This window comes from Bombus affinis, chromosome 5 (assembly GCF_024516045.1).
Source record: "Bombus affinis isolate iyBomAffi1 chromosome 5, iyBomAffi1.2, whole genome shotgun sequence".
In the NCBI taxonomy this organism is placed as follows: Eukaryota; Metazoa; Arthropoda; class Insecta; order Hymenoptera; family Apidae; genus Bombus; species Bombus affinis.
In genome coordinates, this window is record NC_066348.1 from 7,858,732 (window position 1) to 7,876,215 (window position 17,484).

The 17,484-nt window shown below is 36.4% G+C and overlaps 2 protein-coding genes across 9 annotated transcripts in view; one reads left to right on the top strand and one right to left on the bottom strand.

The window, feature by feature from the left end:
• Window positions 1–17,484, top strand: part of LOC126916525 (monocarboxylate transporter 10-like) — a 335,858-nt gene that overhangs the window by 142,761 nt on the left and 175,613 nt on the right. The gene's annotated exons all lie outside the window — the stretch shown is intronic.
• LOC126916998 (nose resistant to fluoxetine protein 6-like) lies at window positions 11,396–17,318 on the bottom strand. Its single transcript, XM_050723383.1, has 13 exons — window positions 16,983–17,318; window positions 15,630–15,858; window positions 14,926–15,170; window positions 14,524–14,717; window positions 14,280–14,401; window positions 13,878–14,120; window positions 13,556–13,781; window positions 13,329–13,494; window positions 13,166–13,245; window positions 13,006–13,101; window positions 12,803–12,932; window positions 12,553–12,727; window positions 11,396–12,420 (listed from the first exon to the last, which is right to left on the bottom strand). Exons 2-13 carry the CDS (start codon window positions 15,853–15,855, stop codon window positions 12,221–12,223), a joined length of 2,103 nt encoding a protein of 700 aa, XP_050579340.1. The 5' UTR covers window positions 15,856–15,858; window positions 16,983–17,318; the 3' UTR covers window positions 11,396–12,220.

The following is a 17,484-nucleotide window of genomic DNA, read 5'->3' on the forward strand; positions in this document are numbered from 1 at the left end:
ATAGAGTTTCGAAGCCATGACCCTACGGGTATTTATATAATTACCATAACCGGTCCGTCTATAACCCGGTATATCATCCGTGCATGACGTGTTCCTAGAAAAGGCTATGAGGTTGAGAGGTACTTCAAATTGATTTAGAACTAAACAATACTCAATGGCTTCGAGGAGTAAGAAAACTAAACACTAGAGAAGATGTAGAGTTTTCCTAGAAGTAAGAATCACTTCAATAAAATAGACAGAGAGAGGAATGGAAGAAAGGGCAAAGAAAGGAAGAAAGATAGATATGTAATATACTATACGATACAGTATAATCATAACATCATAACATCATAATAAATAGAAATGTTTCAAGATTGAGTGAGTGAGAGAGAGAAAGGGAGGCAGACCAGTGCATATATCGAGAGAGTAATTTCATTAGTTTATTAATTGAGGGGCTTGGAAATATGTGTTAGCATATGTTTATTTCATTCTTGGTGGATTATTGTACAATCGGACTAGTGATATAAACGGCATTTCGACTGTTGCGGATAGGACAATAGCAGCAGTGAAACTGCAGATAATCATTGTAATGGCAGTATAGCTCTGTAAAAACATAGTATGTTATTATTACATAGGATTCATATTACTTTGAAATTGTTCGAATGAAACTATCTTATCATACTTACAAAATTGGTGTGATAGATGAGGAGAGAATAATTATCTAACGAATATACCGAAAGAGTAATAATACAATTTACTAGATAAGCACCATACGTTAATTTACTTAAAGGGACGAAAATATCCAGCGATAAGATTTTGTTCACGATGCCTGCAAACGTAACAAATATACTTGAGTGTAGTTTTCAAAACATTAACTATTTCGCATTAGATAAAAAGTATTTTTACAATAAGAACAATGACATTAACGCATTACTCAGTGATTTGAAGAATATCGACTTACCGCCATGATTCGTAGTGCATGCAACTACGAGCCAGGCAATGCCTAATGCCCAGCCTGTTCTACTGAGGGCCAAATAAAGAACGGATAAACCTAAGGATATGTTCTTGTTCGTGAGTCCGAAGAGAATCGAACAATTACATAAAATTGCCAAAGACCAACCAACGATTAAGCTTTTCTGAAACATAAATTTAATCACATTATTGAAAGATGCAGAGAAATATAAGTCTAACGAACAAATAGTATACATTACTTTTGACAAATGCAATTTGTAATTCCATTTTGAAAGAAGGTGACATGTGGCCATTCCTATGATATATGGTGATATTCTACACCATGGTCGTATATACAAGTATGTCATCGTCTTATATTGTTCGTCCATTCTAGGAAAATAAATATAAGTATATTTACAAATTTCTTATGTTATAAAGAATGTTAAACATTTTGTATGTTTACGTAGGCTGGTAATTAAGAGTGTATCCCGTATAAACTAGTGTTCCTATCGATGAAACTAGCGTAACAACGCCTATACCCACGGCAATATTGTAATGCCTGAAACAGCCGATTTTAGAGCCCGGTTAAAACTAAGGTCTAAGGGATTAAAGAACGAAATTACAAACTCACGTGATCGATAAAGTTAGAAGAAAACTGCCAAATACGAAGAACTGCATATCATTGGGCAAGTACCAACTCCATGTGAGACTGCAAACAGTATTTCTCTTCGAAACGAATTCTTTTGTAGTAACGCGAACAATGCAATAAATTATGTGAGAAAGGATACGTACTAGCTCATCCCACCTATAGAAGTTGTTGATGTAAAGTATGTTAGTCCACCAATATTTGGAACACTTTGTATGTGGATGCTCAAAGGTAAGAGGTAATGAGACATAATCGTCCCAGGTAAAATTCAATATCGTTATCAACATAACAACGAAATATGTAGGTGTAAGCCTTCAAAATTAATGTATTTCTTCTATTATCATCGAAATCTCACCGATAGAACTAATTAAGCATTAATGCTACACTTTACCTTATATATCGTTTGACAATCTTTTGAAAAAATTCGGTCATCCTTTTTGCTATAGTCGGGATTCCGTGATATTTTTGTCGTTTCTTCAGAAATGTATATGACAACAGAAAACCACTCATAAAGAAAAGTGTATCCACCGAAAATGTGAAGTTGCTTATGACTTGCATGAGTAATTCTTCAGCCTGTATATATACAAGCCATTTGTTACCTGTACACATAAGTGACTGCATTAAAAAAATACATGGTAGATCAGAAATCAGATCGGAATCAATAATCGGAATAGTATAATTAAATCATCGTTAAAATTCATTTCTTACTCAGAACATGAAATGCGTAGATCAATACGTGCCCCAGAATAATCCATACTATTGTCAACGTTTTCAAGCCGTAGAATACTCGCAGATTATCACCACCCTTCTCCGGTTTAAATATTTCCTCTATATTGGTGAGAAATGAAAAACACAGAAGGTGTTGGCTGATACGATTCTGCTGCCCCGACTCGGGGCGTTCCGGTTTCTCGTAGTTGATTTCGCATTTCCCATCTATTCCGTTGTTCAGTGCTGTTGGAAGTTAGTAGTACGTTACATAGATTCCCATGAAATAAACTCGAGGCGATAAAAATTACTAAGATTGGCAACGCGAGCGCAGTTTTGTGAAGTACAAAATATGAATAGTTAATTGAAGTACCAATGGATGTGTAGCTTACCTATCGCGTTGTTATTGTCGAACGTAAACTTTTCCCTTTCTTTATTTAAACGCTTTCGATGGACGAAAACATCATATACTGTGGCCGCTATTATGGTAGCACACAATGATAGCAAAACTCCTCTGTAATCAGAATTTTAAAGTTCCTAGGTGGTATTTTATCGAATGCAGATCTTGACGTATGTAATATATATCTGGCTAGACAAAAATTCGAGTCTTCGATTGCGAGTTTGAAGTTTACGTACATGATGGAAACCATTTTCGCAGAGAGTAGCCATTGATGATCATCCACCAAATCGGAGACTACGATCAACTGGAAGTGTATATTAAAAAGTTTTCCAATGAAAAGTGTCTCATTACGAAATACTTTATCAAGCATAGTGGCAACATCGCCTACGCTGCAGGACGACGGTAAGCAAAGTCCAAGCGTGACCAAATCCTAAAATGGCCGCAGTTTTTCAAATTTATTATTGCCCGTCGTGATCGTAAAAATTTCATGAAATATTTTAATGTTAATGATATCATATATCGATATTGTTTTAGTGGGATAAATTCTTAATTGTCTGCATAAATTGGCTATGTACTGATTGTAATTCGCATTGCAACTTGAATCGTTAGAGATATACATTCGAAATACAAAAACTAAAATATCCATTTGCTTACTTCGTCTTCCACTTCTACATGATATTGCACAGTGCTATTGTGCCGCGCACGTGCAATAAAGAAACGAAACTCAAAAGATGAATACTCTTCATTCGGATTCCGGTATATCGAATTGTTCTTTCGTATTTTCTCCGATAGAAATGCCGTCCGATTTTCAGAGAAAAGTTTGCTACCTTCTTGGTCTCCTAACCAATGATTATTCCCAATGACAAAACCTCCGGATGGTACGCCACTGGTATCCAACGCTTAAAACACACATGATACCTCATTAGAATCAGCTTGTGATGCAATTAGCGATAAGGATCTGAAGCGGTAGGAAAATTAAGCGCATTTTTTGAAACCAACAGCATCAGCTGACGAGGGTAACAGTGATGACGACGATCGCAGCTTTTACAACACAACGCGCAAAGAAAGTCTCAAGGTTGGGAGTTGGCTCGATAAAAAGTTACGCATCTTACACAATCGCGATGTAACGTGGTTGTATCGTGATCAGAAGAATCCTCGCGGTTGCACAGGAGTTGTTTCTATTGTTTTTGATTCGTATTTTCCGCGGTATAAGCGTGTTCATCGAGAACATGCCACGAAATACAATCTCAAACACGGTGTACATCTTTTTGAATCACGGTCGGTTATACGTATTTCATTTAGTTTGCCTTCTTCTTTCCTTTCACTGTAATTGACTGGCGGTAACTTCGCGGAACCGAATTCGGCTATATATCTTAAAAGTTCTATTAACCTCTTAGGGCCCAAAGTATCTGGTTATCCACCGCATTTCGAAATTCATCTATCTGGGTCCGACATCTGCTGGAATTTAGAAGATCAGCATTTTCCAAAACCGCGTAAACTGGAAGTAGCTTCCTCGTGGTTATCGGGTCTAGCGCGGTCGCTTGTATTGACACGTAAAAGCTTGTTAAAGATAGAAGGGATAACCATATCCACGAAATTCTTCCGCACTTCATTCTTTGAAATAAGATTTACACTTGGATTATTAGAATTAACTATTGAGGAATATCGGCAGCCACGTGAATGTATTTTGTTCTCTTGTTCGCAATAAGGTACGTTGCTGCTCTTTCGGTACTATGTTCGAAAATGCGACTGCGTTGAACGGGGCACGAATGGCGAATGTAGCTCGAGAGACTCAACGGTTTCCGATAAGATTGAATCGCGATAATGCACATTCGGTACAGGACACATCATTAATGATGCAAAATATCGCAATCATTTTAATTGCATTAGTTTTTCATGTTATTTCCTGTGATCCAATTATGTAATCCGGTATTAGTTTTTTAAAACCCTTACCTCTGACGTTTGTTACTTTTTACCTTATATTTTAATTTCGAAGCGAGTTTTTTAGGATAGCCAGCCAATTAACGTCGTTCGATATCATTTCTAATATGTTTCCGATTAAGAGTTTTGACGTGAAAGTGTGAACTGGCCTTGATCTTGCAATTTCCATAAATTTATTGTTCACTGCTCCTATTAAAGTGCGTCAATTTAAATATATCGCTCTGAAATGCTCATTTCTTTTATGGAACCGTGGTAACTGAAAATCATCAATCTATTACTTTATTTCGCGCCTGAGATTCTTTTGGACCGCGGTCAAGAAGCTGCAGGTTACTTTTCCTGCTCATATATCGTCTTTATATATATGGCGTTATATTCGGACAAAAAAAAAAGAAAAGAAAAAAAGATTATAATTATAATAAATTCAATAAATTAATGAGTAACGTACATTTTTGTCGAACTCTATACAGCATTATCTGAGCTGTAAAATTACAGGTGACAGCATGTTCAAAACCGTTAAATATGATAACTTAGTAGCAACCAAAAACAAATTTACGAAATGACATGAATATACATTAATGATAAGCAAAATCGGAATTAAACATTTCGCGAATTTAAGTCAGAAGTAGCACAATGTGTAATGATAATTCTACATTTAATTCACTTCCTTTTTCTGTGGGATTCTATCACTGACAGTGAAAGGGATACGTAAGGAATTGTAAGATACAGACCTACTCTTGTTTCCAGCTTATGTGATTTTTCCGATCGAAAATATATCAAGCACCTTCGCGATCTGTTTTCTTTTAAAAATTTCTATTCTTGGTCGCGGTCTCGCGTTTAACGCGTCTTCGCTAGATTTTACGTTCGCTGGTTACGGTCAATTAATATTCCACTTTCATACGCTTGGCTGGGTAAAGTCTTTGACCGGCTTGTTATTTCATCGACTTTTACCGTCACGTGATTCACCCGTAACAAATAAAAATCTTTTCCTTGGTCGACACACTCCTTCGACGCAAGAGCCTTTACTCGTAATGGACGCTCGTTTCTTAGATTCGTATTCGTCGAACTGGTTCCTCAAACGAACATAAAAAAATTAACCATGGATGAATACTCCATCCATTTGAATACTCCATCCATCATAGTGACGACATCGCGTTTGATATAGAATGCAAATAAGCAAACTCCAAGCGTCATCAAATCCTGAAAAAAGCGCAATGTCTCAAATCTCTAATAGTTCATTGCAATCGTGAAAGGTCGTAAATAAATGTCATGGGTTGTTTTAATGAGGTACACCGTTAATTTGCTGTATAAATTATATTGATGATTACATATTGATTACAAGTAACATTGCGATTCGAATCGTTGGATATATGGATTCCACATGCAAACAATGAAATATCCATGTACCTACTTCGTTTTCTATTTTATGCGATGTTGCACAGCGCTATTGTGCCGCATATGTCCAATAAAAAGTCGAAACTCAAAAGGCGGATGTTCCTTGTTCGGGTTCCGGTATATCGAATTGTTCTTTCATACTTTCTGTCATAGAAATGGCGTGCGATTTTTGGAGCAAGTCAGACGATCTCCAATAAAATAATTGTGCTCGTTGCCAAATCCCCCGGGTGGCACGTCGCTGGTGTCTAACGCTTGAAAAACACATGATTCTGTAATGGAAGCAGCTGATCGTGAAAAGAGATGCACTTCGGCGACAAATGTCGTCATTTTTACGCAGCCCATGCTTCTGTTTCGACGGTTGATTCGATGAAAAATTATGCATATGACACAATCGCGAACGTAACGCGATATAATTGGCTTCGGGAAAACTGACGCGGTTGCACAAGAATTATTTTCATGTTTTTTGAGTTTAACCGACTGTATAATTTGTTGAATCCTGATAGATTATGCGTATTTCGATTAATTTGCCTTCTTCTTTCCGCAATCGTCATCTACTTACAGTAACTTCGTCGAGCGAAGTTTGTCAAGGTATCTTAAACCTTCCATTTATCTCTTAGTCTCCAAAGTATCTGGTTATTCACAGCATTACGAAATTTAACTATCTCTGTTCGACGTCAACTCGAATTTAGAAGAATGATGTTTTTCAAATGGTATATTGGTTGTATAATTATTAGCATAACAAATTTCTGTTTTTCATACAACGTGTGTAACCATCACGCGACAGTAGCTTATTCGGAGCATATATCTAAGAAAACATTGTTCCGTTTTGCTTTCCTTTGTCTGCTCGTTCCTATGGCATAGTTCCTTGTATCTGTTAATATACATATAGTTATATACTTTGTTGTGTGATGTAGAGGGGACTTTCAGAGCGTGTTTTATACTTGGAAACTACCTTCGTCGATATAGTGCCATATATTTGGTTTCGAAGAGGATACTGTTGACTTTGCATGTTCGATGTACCCTTCTAATTAATCTTAAAGCGATGTTTTATTGCTTTTAATATAGGTGGTTTGGCAGGGCCGTATATTGTTGAGTCGTAGTCTATCTTGGATGAACCTATGTAGTGGTTGGTATGTTTTTAAGGATCGATACAACAATTGCTTCCCTTCAGCTGCTGAGAAAGACTACGTGGGTCCATACGCATTTGAAGATTTTAAGCAGATATTTCGATCCAGATTTATGGAATTGTTTTAAAATATCAAATCACTTTCTGGACTTTTTCCAGAAAATACGTCTGCACGTGCGAATGCGGCGAAGAAAAGAAAGTGTTTGTCGCTTGTAACCCGAAGAACGTACGTTTCATGCACCTGTTCTTTATGTTTGTTCCGAAGGACGTACCACTTCTCTGACATAACGTTGCAGGTTCAGAGGTTAATAACATGATGGGTAAAATGAATTTCCGATTTGTTCTATGGATCTGATAGCAAATATAAATATACATAATAATATAAATATAAATATTCGGTTACATGAATGACGCAGCGATGTTAACAGCGATACCGCAGCGATAAATTTTCCGATTTTATAAATTTCGATATCCCAAATTTTCTAATTTCCAGGTTCCGAATTTCCGAGTTCATCAATTCTAAAAAGATCGTACTTTGGAGTTATGAAAGTTGCAAATTTTCATAAGCCCAAAATTTACGAATCTTTGAATTCAGAAAATAAAATTCATCTCCGTTTTCATAACTTTGATGGAAATTACTCTTTTCTTAAAATTCCTGATGCCCATCTTGTTCTTGGCACATTTTCACTCGTCTTAATGCTTCACCTAAGGTAGGTGTCTCGAACTTTTAATTTCTCATCGTAGCGGTCTTCATACTCAGTCATCGTCGATTTTTTAGATGAATATTAATAGTGTTGATTAATTAAAGCTAGAAATCACAAAACTTTAGTACATTATTCAGGCAGTTAGAATAGAACATGACGGACAATTTAAAAACTACGAATTGTGCTTTACTCTTAATATTCCTCTAATATTCATGACTTTTTACAACTCACAGTTTTTGCCATGTTAATATTACTTCCATATTACAAAATCATGAAAGATTTTTCAGTGCTTATGTAAGTACTTATATAAAGAAGGAATAGCTCAGCTTTACTTATAAACTTAATGCAAGTGATATGTAACTCTAAAAACGCATTTTAAAGGAATGGTCATACTGATGAACATTACAGCGACACGAATAGATACCCGGTATTTTCGTAGTTCAGCGACTATCTGTGTCGAATTAGTCGACAGGTTCTCAATACGTTTGAGTTTAATGCACACTTTCTAATTACGATTTTCGTTTCGCTTATACTTTTGTATATTTAACATATCTTTATTTAACGGGTATGCGGAACATTTCCCGTAGATTGTTATACGTTTGTAATAATAATCACCATCATAAATATATCTACAACAAACGCGAAAAATTCGGAAAGAATTATTTCGCTTCGCTTTTCTTCGTGCATTATTATACAATCGCAGGAGTGACATAAACGGCATTTCGGTTGTTGCATATAAAAGAATAGAAGCACTGAAACTACAAACAACCATTGCAACGAACAGAGTACCCTGAAAGAAAGAAACGTTATTTCATGCTACTAATATTACATCGAAATCGTTTCATTATACTTGCAAGCGTGACGCTCTGAATGTGGAAGAGATAATAATTTGAAGAATAAGTCGACATAAAAACTGGTTCAGGAGATGAGCAGCATACGATATTTTACTGAAGTGGAAAAATTCAGCGATAAGATGTTGTTATCACGATACCTGCGAAAATAACACATATAGTGGGCTGAAGTTTATAAAACGTTAAATACTTCGCATTGCAAAAAGGATATTTTCGCAACAGGAAGGATAGCACTACAGCATTAATAAGTGAATTGAAAAATATCAACTTACCTCCATGATTCGTAGTGCATACAACTACTAGTCAGGCAATACCCAGTGCCCAGCCCGTTCTGCTGAGGGCCAAATAAAGAACGGCTAAGTTTAAGAACATGTTTTGGCTCACGGGTGTAAATAGAATCGAGCAATTACTCAGAATTGCCAAGGTTCAACCAAGCATTAAGAATTTCTAAAAGATTGGTTTAATCACGTTATTGATAGATACACAGAAACGTAGGTGCAATAACAAATAGTATATATGTAGCAATTTAATAGGTCTTAGAGGAAGCACAAGAAATGATGTTTTGGTTTAACAAATCATATTCAAAACAACAATCTGATTACAATATTGTCGTACGTCTTATTATCATACTCGGCTATCAACTTCCCGATTCACACTCTCCGCTACTGTGCCGCATGCGCACAATTAGAAAACGGAACTCAAAAGGTGGATGCTCCTCATTCGGGTTGCGATATATCGTATTGTTCTTTCGTTTCCCCTCCGAGACAAACAGCGTACGATTTTGAGAGAGAATGGTGCAACCCGTACGATCTCCTAACCAATAATTGTGTCCACTCATAAATCCGCCGGGTGGCACGCCACTGGTGTCCAAAGCTTAAAGAATATATGATACTGCATTAGAAACATCTGATGATACAATTCGCAATAAGGATTTTAAGCGGTAAGCAAGTTGAATGCAGAATTTAGCGTTTCGTGTTTAAAGCCAAAAAGTTCAGTTCGTTAAGATAAGAAAAATAGCTACGACTATGACCTTCGCTTTTACCTACTCCAAACGAAGGAATTAGTTTCTCGCGCAAGGTGCGAAGAAAGTCTCAGGGTCGAGGTTCAACTCGACTTAAATTTATGTAGTTGATACAACCGCGACATAATCGTCGCTAGAAGAAATATGGCGGTTGCATAACTTGCTTTTACTGATATTAATTTTTCATGGTGTAAATGCGTTTTTCATGCAAACAAGGGACGCGACATGTCACGAAACACAGCCGCAAGCACGGTGTATAGTTATTCGAATTCTATATCTGTTTATGGTTGTACGTTGGTATGTAACGGTTATACGATTATGTGTTATATATTTAATATGATTTGTTTTATCCATTCTTTTGTACGCAATCGACTGACAGCAGAAATTCATTTACACTACCTTAAAAGTTCTGTTTACTTCTTAGACCTCAAAGTATCTGGTTATCAACAGCATTACGAAATTCATAAACCTCCACCCGACATCTGCTGGAATTTAGAAGATTAGCATTTTCTAAAACCGCGTACGCTGGAAGTACCTGCCTCATGGTCACTGGATCTAGCATGGTCGCTTGGGTCGACACGTAAATCGTTGTTAATGATAAAAGGGATAACCATATCCACGATAACATGAATGAAGTGTTCAGTTCATCCATTGGGTACCAACATTTTCTAAGAAGATCGCGTCAAGACTAGTCGTATTCAACAAGGAACGCACAATTTATGACGTAGGACGCCGACAATGGTTTCGAATATTTCATCTTATTGATTATCGCCCAGTTACGGAACCCCAATTAAATTATTGCAGTACTGTTATCGGCACGTGGCTTACCGAAAACGTCAATTATCAGCACGCTGATACATTGTTGAACAAATTTTGAATTTTCTCGGGTTTTCTCGGTCAGTATCTGATCGTAATAGATTCTTGTGACGTAGTACCGAACCTGCTAAGCTTTCCTCCTAGAACGAACGGTTCCCGAAATGAACCAATTTTGAAAAAATTGAGGGGGTTCAGCTTTATGGATGTTTTGTGCTTTTACATTAGCAGTTACCTCATTGCAAGAGTAGAATAATATGTATTGTTGTTAATGTTATAAATATTGAAATATGTGTGAACCAAGGTGAGAGGGACAGCATAATGGGACCATATCTTACGTACATTCTTTAATTCATTTAGAAAACTAAAACTCTAACAGAAAATGCAACGATGCCACGCGATACTGCAGATGTTTGTGCCAAGAGTTGCATCAAGAGAAACTTGCAAGGCGTGTTCTGTTTACAATTTGAAGTAGGATCTTATTTTGGAAGGAATCATTTCGTTGTATCTAAAACGGATTGTGTTATTTTCTATATTTCGTGTAGTTTTGATTCTTCTCGAATCAATTGTCTGAAAAACAGCTTATAGAAACTTGTTTATTTCGCAGTTAGTTTGGATAATTGACGTTCTAAAACTCCTGTATTCCAGATAGTTATCTGTGACATTTATTTCCTTTCACGCCATATCATTTATTATCTTTTCGACGGTTGACCCCATGTCACGTCAAGTAGAACATACTCGCCTGTTACGAATGACGCCCTATTTCGTCAAATAGTACACAGAGTTTAAAACTTATTATTTTAACTAAATAAAACTTATTAAATTATATAATATGTTGTACAATACAATGTAAAATAATTGCCAAATTCTGCGTTTTATGTAGTATCCGGATAAAAAAATATTATGCTAGGACGACGCTTTGAGGTCGCTAACCGAAATTGAGGATTGCTTCTCACGGAAATGAGTTGCGAAGAGTTTCGATTAGACACCTGTTGATCCGTGACGTCTCTGAAATTTGGCATTTTTACCTATTGTTGTATTGCTCAGTCTGTGTTGCATCCTAACGTCCTGCATACTTTATTGTGGACCAAATTTAATACACCGAGGCAGAATTCCATCGTATACTTTATATCATATTGTATATTTATATTATCATCCATTTATATAGATACGCTTTTACAAATTTTTATAGGTCGCTGTGTACTGTGCGGAAAAAACTTTTTCCTCTTTCAGTGATCTATATTTATTTGTGTATGAGCTCCTTTTCGTCTTCCAAATCACTTTCTTATATGCAATATCCTGGTTAATAAAGAAGAACGTGGATAACCTCTGCACAAGTGATTCTCTTAACTAATTCTTCTTCCATGGTATTTTAATAAATCACACTACATTATGAATAGCGAACCATGAAATGATAGTATACAGTCAATTACATTAAGTTTAGAGGTCACTGACAGAAAGATAAATTTTTCAATATTTCGACACATGATAGGCTATCTTCCTGTCATAAGTTTACTAATTGGACGATTCAGACTAAGTTATTGTTACAAACTTCTTTTTCGCGCACTAATAAATAATCGCAGAAGTGATGCAAACGGCATTTCGATTGTTGCGGATAACAGAATAGAAGCACTGAAGCTACAAACAATCATTGTAACGCCGTAAATACCCTGAAAAGCAGAAACGTTATTTCATGACACTAATATTACGTCGAAATTGTCCGAACGAAATAATTTCATTATACTTACAACCGTGGCAATATTAAAGTAGAAAGCATAATAATTTAAAGAGTAAGCCAAAAATATAATAACAGGGTTAAGGAGATAAGCACCATATGTTAATTTGCCCAAAACGACGAAAATATCTAGCGATAAGATTTTGTTTACGATACCTGCCAACGTAACAAGTATACTTGGGTGTAGTTTGCAATACATTAACTATTTCGCATTTGACAAAAAGTATTTTTACAGTAAGAACAATGACATTAACATATTATTCAGTGACATGAAAAATGTCGACTTACCGCCATTATTCGTAGTGCATGCAACTACGAGCCAGGCAATGCCTAATGCCCAGCCTGTTTTACTGAGGGCCAAATAAAGAACGGATAAATCTAAGGATATGTTCTTGTTCGTGAGTCCGAAGAGAATCGAACAATTACATAAAATTGCCAAGGACCAACCAACGATTAAGCCTTTCTGAAACATAAATTCAATCACATTATTGAAACATGCAGAGAAATATAAGTCTAACGAACAAACAGTATACGTTACTTTTGATAAATGCAATTTGTAATTCCATTTTGAAAGAAGTTGACATGTGGCCATTCCTATGAGATATGGCTGTATTCTACACCACGGTCGTATATAAATGTATGTCAATGTCATATATAGTTTGTCAATTCTAGGAAAATAAATATAATAATATTCACAAATTTCTTATGTTATAAAGAATGTTAAACATTTTATACGCTTACGTAGGCTGGTAATTAAGAGTGTATCCCATGTAAACTAGTGATCCTATCGATGAAACTAGCGTAACAATGCCTATACCCACGGCAATATTGTAATGCCTGAAACAGCCGATTTATAGCCCGGGTAAAACTAAGGAATTAAAGAACGAAATTACAAACTCACGTGATCGATAAAGTTAGAAGAAAACTGCCAAATACGAAGAACTGCATATCATTGGGCAAGTACCAACTCCATGTGAGACACTGCAAAGAGTATTTCTCTTCGAAAGGAATTCTTTTGTAGTAACGCGAACAAGGCAATAAATTATGTGAGAAAGTATACGTACTAGCTCATCCCACCTATAGAAGTTGTTGATGTAAAGTATGTTAGTCCACCAATATTTGGAACACTTAACATTTGGATGCTCAGAGGGAAGAAGCGCTGAGACATGATCATGCCAGGTAAAATTCAATATTGCTATCAATATAACGACGAAATATGCAGGTGTAAGCCTTCGAAGTTAATATATTTATTTTATTATTATCGAAATCTCATCGATAGAACTAATTAAGCATTGATACTATACTATACCTTATATATCTTATGACAATCATTTGAAAAAATTCGTTCATCCTTTTTGCTATAGGCGGAATTCCCTGATATTTTCGTTGTTCCCTCAGAAATATATACGACAACAGAAAACCACTCATAAAGAAAAATGTATCCACCGTGAATGTGGGGTTGGATATGATTTGAAAGAGTACATTTTGAGTCATTACATATTCAACCCATGGGTTACCTGTATACATGAGTGACTGCATTAAAAAAATACATGGTAGATCGGAAATCGGATCAGCATAGTAAACTTAAAACATCGTTAAAAGTCGTTTCTTACTCGTAACATGAAATGCGAACATCACTACGTGCGCCATAATAATCCATGCCATTGTTAACGCTTTCAATCCGTAAAATACTCGCAAATTATCACCATTCTTTTCCGGTTTAAATATTTCTTCTACATTGGTGAGAAATGAAAAACACAGAAGATGTTTGCTGATACGATTCGGCTGCCTCAAATCGGGGAGTGTCGGTTCCTTATTGTCGGTTTCGCGTTTCTCTTCTTTTATGTTCTCCAATTCTATTCAAAGTTAACCGTACGTTACATACATTCACATGATTCCCATTCCAATTCGAGGCGATAAAAATAATTAAGATTGGAAACAATCTTAATTATTTGTGAGCGCAGTTTTGTGTTAAGTAGTAGTTGATATCATGTATCACTGTATATGTAGCTTACCTATCGCCTTGTTACTTTCGGACGTAAACTTTTCCCTTTCTTTATTTAAACGCTTTCGATGGACGAAAACATCGTATACTGTGGCCGCTATTACGGTAACACACAACGATAGCAAAACTCCTCTGTAATCAGAATTTTAAAGTTCATAGGTGGTATTTTATCGGATGCATATCTCGACGTATGTAATATATATCTGGCTAGATAAAAATTCGAGTTTTCAATTAGAAGCTTGAAGTTTACGTACATGATGGAGATCATTTTCGCAGAGAGTAGCCATTGATGATCATCCTCCAAATCGGAGACTTCGATCAACTTGAAGTGTATATTAAAAAGTTTTCCAATGAAAAATGTCTCATTACGAAATACTTTATCAAGCATAGTGGCAATATCGCCTATGCTGCAGGACGCCGGTAAGCAAAGTCCAAGCGTGACCAAATCCTAAAATGGGCGCAGTTTTTCAAATTTATGATCGTCCGTCGTGATCGTAAAAATTTCATGAAATATTTTGATGGTAATGATATCATATATCGATATTGTTTTAATGGGATAAATTCTTAATTGACTGCATAAACTTGAATCGCATTGGAACTTGAATCGTTAGAGATATACTTTCGAAATATAAAAACTAAAATATCCATTTGCTTACTTCGTCTCCCATTTCCACATGATATTGCACAGTGCTATTGTGCCGCGCACGTGCAATAAAAAAACGAAACTCAAAAGGTGAATACTCTTCATTCGGATCCCGGTATATCGAATTGTTCTTTTGTACTTGCTCTGATTGTAATACCGTGCGATTTTCAGAGAAAAGCTTGCAACTTTGTTGGTCCCCTAACCAATGATTATTCCCGTTGACAAATCCACCAGATGGTGCACCACTGGTATCCAACGCTTAAAACACACATGATATCTCATTGGAAACAGCTCGCGATGTAATTAGCGCACCGTTTGAAACCAACAGCATCAGCTGACGAGGGAAACAGTGATGACGACGATCGCAGCTTTTACAACGCAACGCGCTCAGAAAGTTTCAAGGTTGAGAGTTGGTTCGATGTAAAATCACGCATCTTACACAATCGCGACGTAACGTGATGGTATAGTGATTAGAAGAATCCTCGCGGTTGCACAGGAGTTGTTTCTATTGTTTTTGATTCGTATTTTCCGCGGTATAAGCGTGTTCATCGAGAACATGCCACGAAATACAATCTCAAACACGGTGTACATCTTTTTGAATCACGGTCGGTTAAACGTATTTCGTTCAGTTTGCCTCCTTCTTTCCTTTCGCTGTAATTGACTGGCGGTAACTTCGCGGAACCGAATTCGGCTATATATCTTAAAAGTTCTATTAACCTCTTAGAGCCCAAAGTATCTGGTTATCCACTGCATTTCGAAATTCATCTATCTGGGTCCGACATCTGCTGGAATTTAGAAGATCAGCATTTTCCAAAACCGCGTACACTGGAAGTACCTGTCTCATGTTCACTGGGTCTAGCGTGGTCGCTTGTATTGACACGTAAAAGCTTGTTAATGATAAAAGGGATAACCATATCCACGACGAAATTTTTCCGTACAGCATGCTCTGGAACAGGATTTGCACTCGGATTATTGAAATTCTCAATTGATGAAAATGGTCAGCCATACTAATGACCATTATTCTCTCTTATATGATGAAGTACATTGTTGCACTTTCGATACTATGGTCGATCAAGTGTATGACTACTATAATATGAATGAAATGTTCAGTTCATCTATTGGGTACCAACATTTTCTAAGATGATCTCGTAAGACTAGCCGTATCCATCAAGGAACGCACAATTTATAACGTAGGACGCCGTAAATGGTTTCGAATATTTCATCTTATTGATTATTGCTCAGTTATGGAACCCCAATTTAATTATTCTAGTAGCGCGGCTGCGATCCGCACGTGGTTGACTGTAAACTTCAATTATCCACATGCCGATACTCTGTTTAGCAAATTTATAATTTTTTCCGTTTTTCTCGGTCGGTATTTGATAATAGTAGATTTTTGTGACGTAGTACCGAACCTGCTAAGTTTTTCTTCTTAGAACTATCGGTCCCCGAAATGCACCAATTTTAATAAACACTTTGCGGATGTTTTATGCTTTTATAATAGCCGTTATCTCATTACAGGAGTAGAATGATATGTATTGTTGTTAATATTATAAACATTGAAATATGTGTGAACCAAGGCGAGAAGGACAGCAAAATGGGCCCATTTCCCACGTACATTTTTTAATTCATTTAATAAACTAAAACTCTAACAGAAAACGTAACGATGGAACGCGATACTGCAGACGTTTGTGCTAAGAGTTTCGTCAAAAGATACTTGCAAGTCGTGTTCTGTTTAGAATTTGGCGCAGGAAAACTTTGGCGCAATACGCTGTGAGGATGATGTATACAACAATATCGACAGACGACTGCTATGCGCGTTCTGGCTATCAATCGTTGAACCATTGTATCAAGCGTTAAACAAAGGAACTCCTCGCAATGAGTACCACCGGCGTTATAAGTTGGATAGTTTATTTTCTTAATTGGAAGAAGATATGATTTTCTAGTTTTTCTTGACGATTTTCTCAGCAAAAATGTCTGTTTTCTTCGAATGAGCAGATATGAAACAGCTTCTTTACTCCACGTCTGGTGGAGAAGTTAAGGATTCGAAGTCACGAACAATACTGAACTAACCGTTTCTATTGCCGATATTAACCCTCCGATCGACGTTCCCGTTTGAATGACTACACGAGACTGTCGAAACTACTTCCGCGGCATCCGCGCTGACTGGTTTTATACCGAACGCAAAAAATCCCCAATTAGCATTTTATGTGTAAATCATTCTTTAATGTTCTGAGTCAGGGTCCCAATACTAAGTCCAATCGAACCGTTATACTCCACTAATTTGAAAAATTACAAGATTCGGAAATCTCCTATTTAAACTACGATGTGCATAGAAATTTAAAAATATTCCTACGAATGTTGAATGGAATGGTTTTGGCTGTTACAGTTCTCTGAATGTTTTGTTTTTTTGGACGGAACTAGTTATTTCTGCCCAATTATTCTCGGAATGTTGGCTAATGCGCCATCACATTCTTCCACAAGTGAACTTTTAGGAATTGATAGTGATACTATAACGCATAATTATTTAGTTGATGCTGTCAGTAGTGCAGACGGTAATTGAATCTTTTAAGAG

What these genes read in the sequence shown, in the direction of transcription:
- LOC126916998 (XM_050723383.1), bottom strand. Translation starts at nt 15,855, where the DNA reads ATGCTGTACGGAAAAATTTCGTCGTGGATATGGTTATCCCTTTTATCA. An exon ending in AGGTATAGTATAGTATCAAT is followed by an intron (nt 13,495 to 13,555) that starts GCTTAATTAGTT and finishes TTAACTTCGAAG; the next exon opens with GCTTACACCTGCATATTTCG. An exon ending in ACTCTTAATTACCAGCCTAC is followed by an intron (nt 12,933 to 13,005) that starts GTAAGCGTATAA and finishes TTATTTTCCTAG; the next exon opens with AATTGACAAACTATATATGA.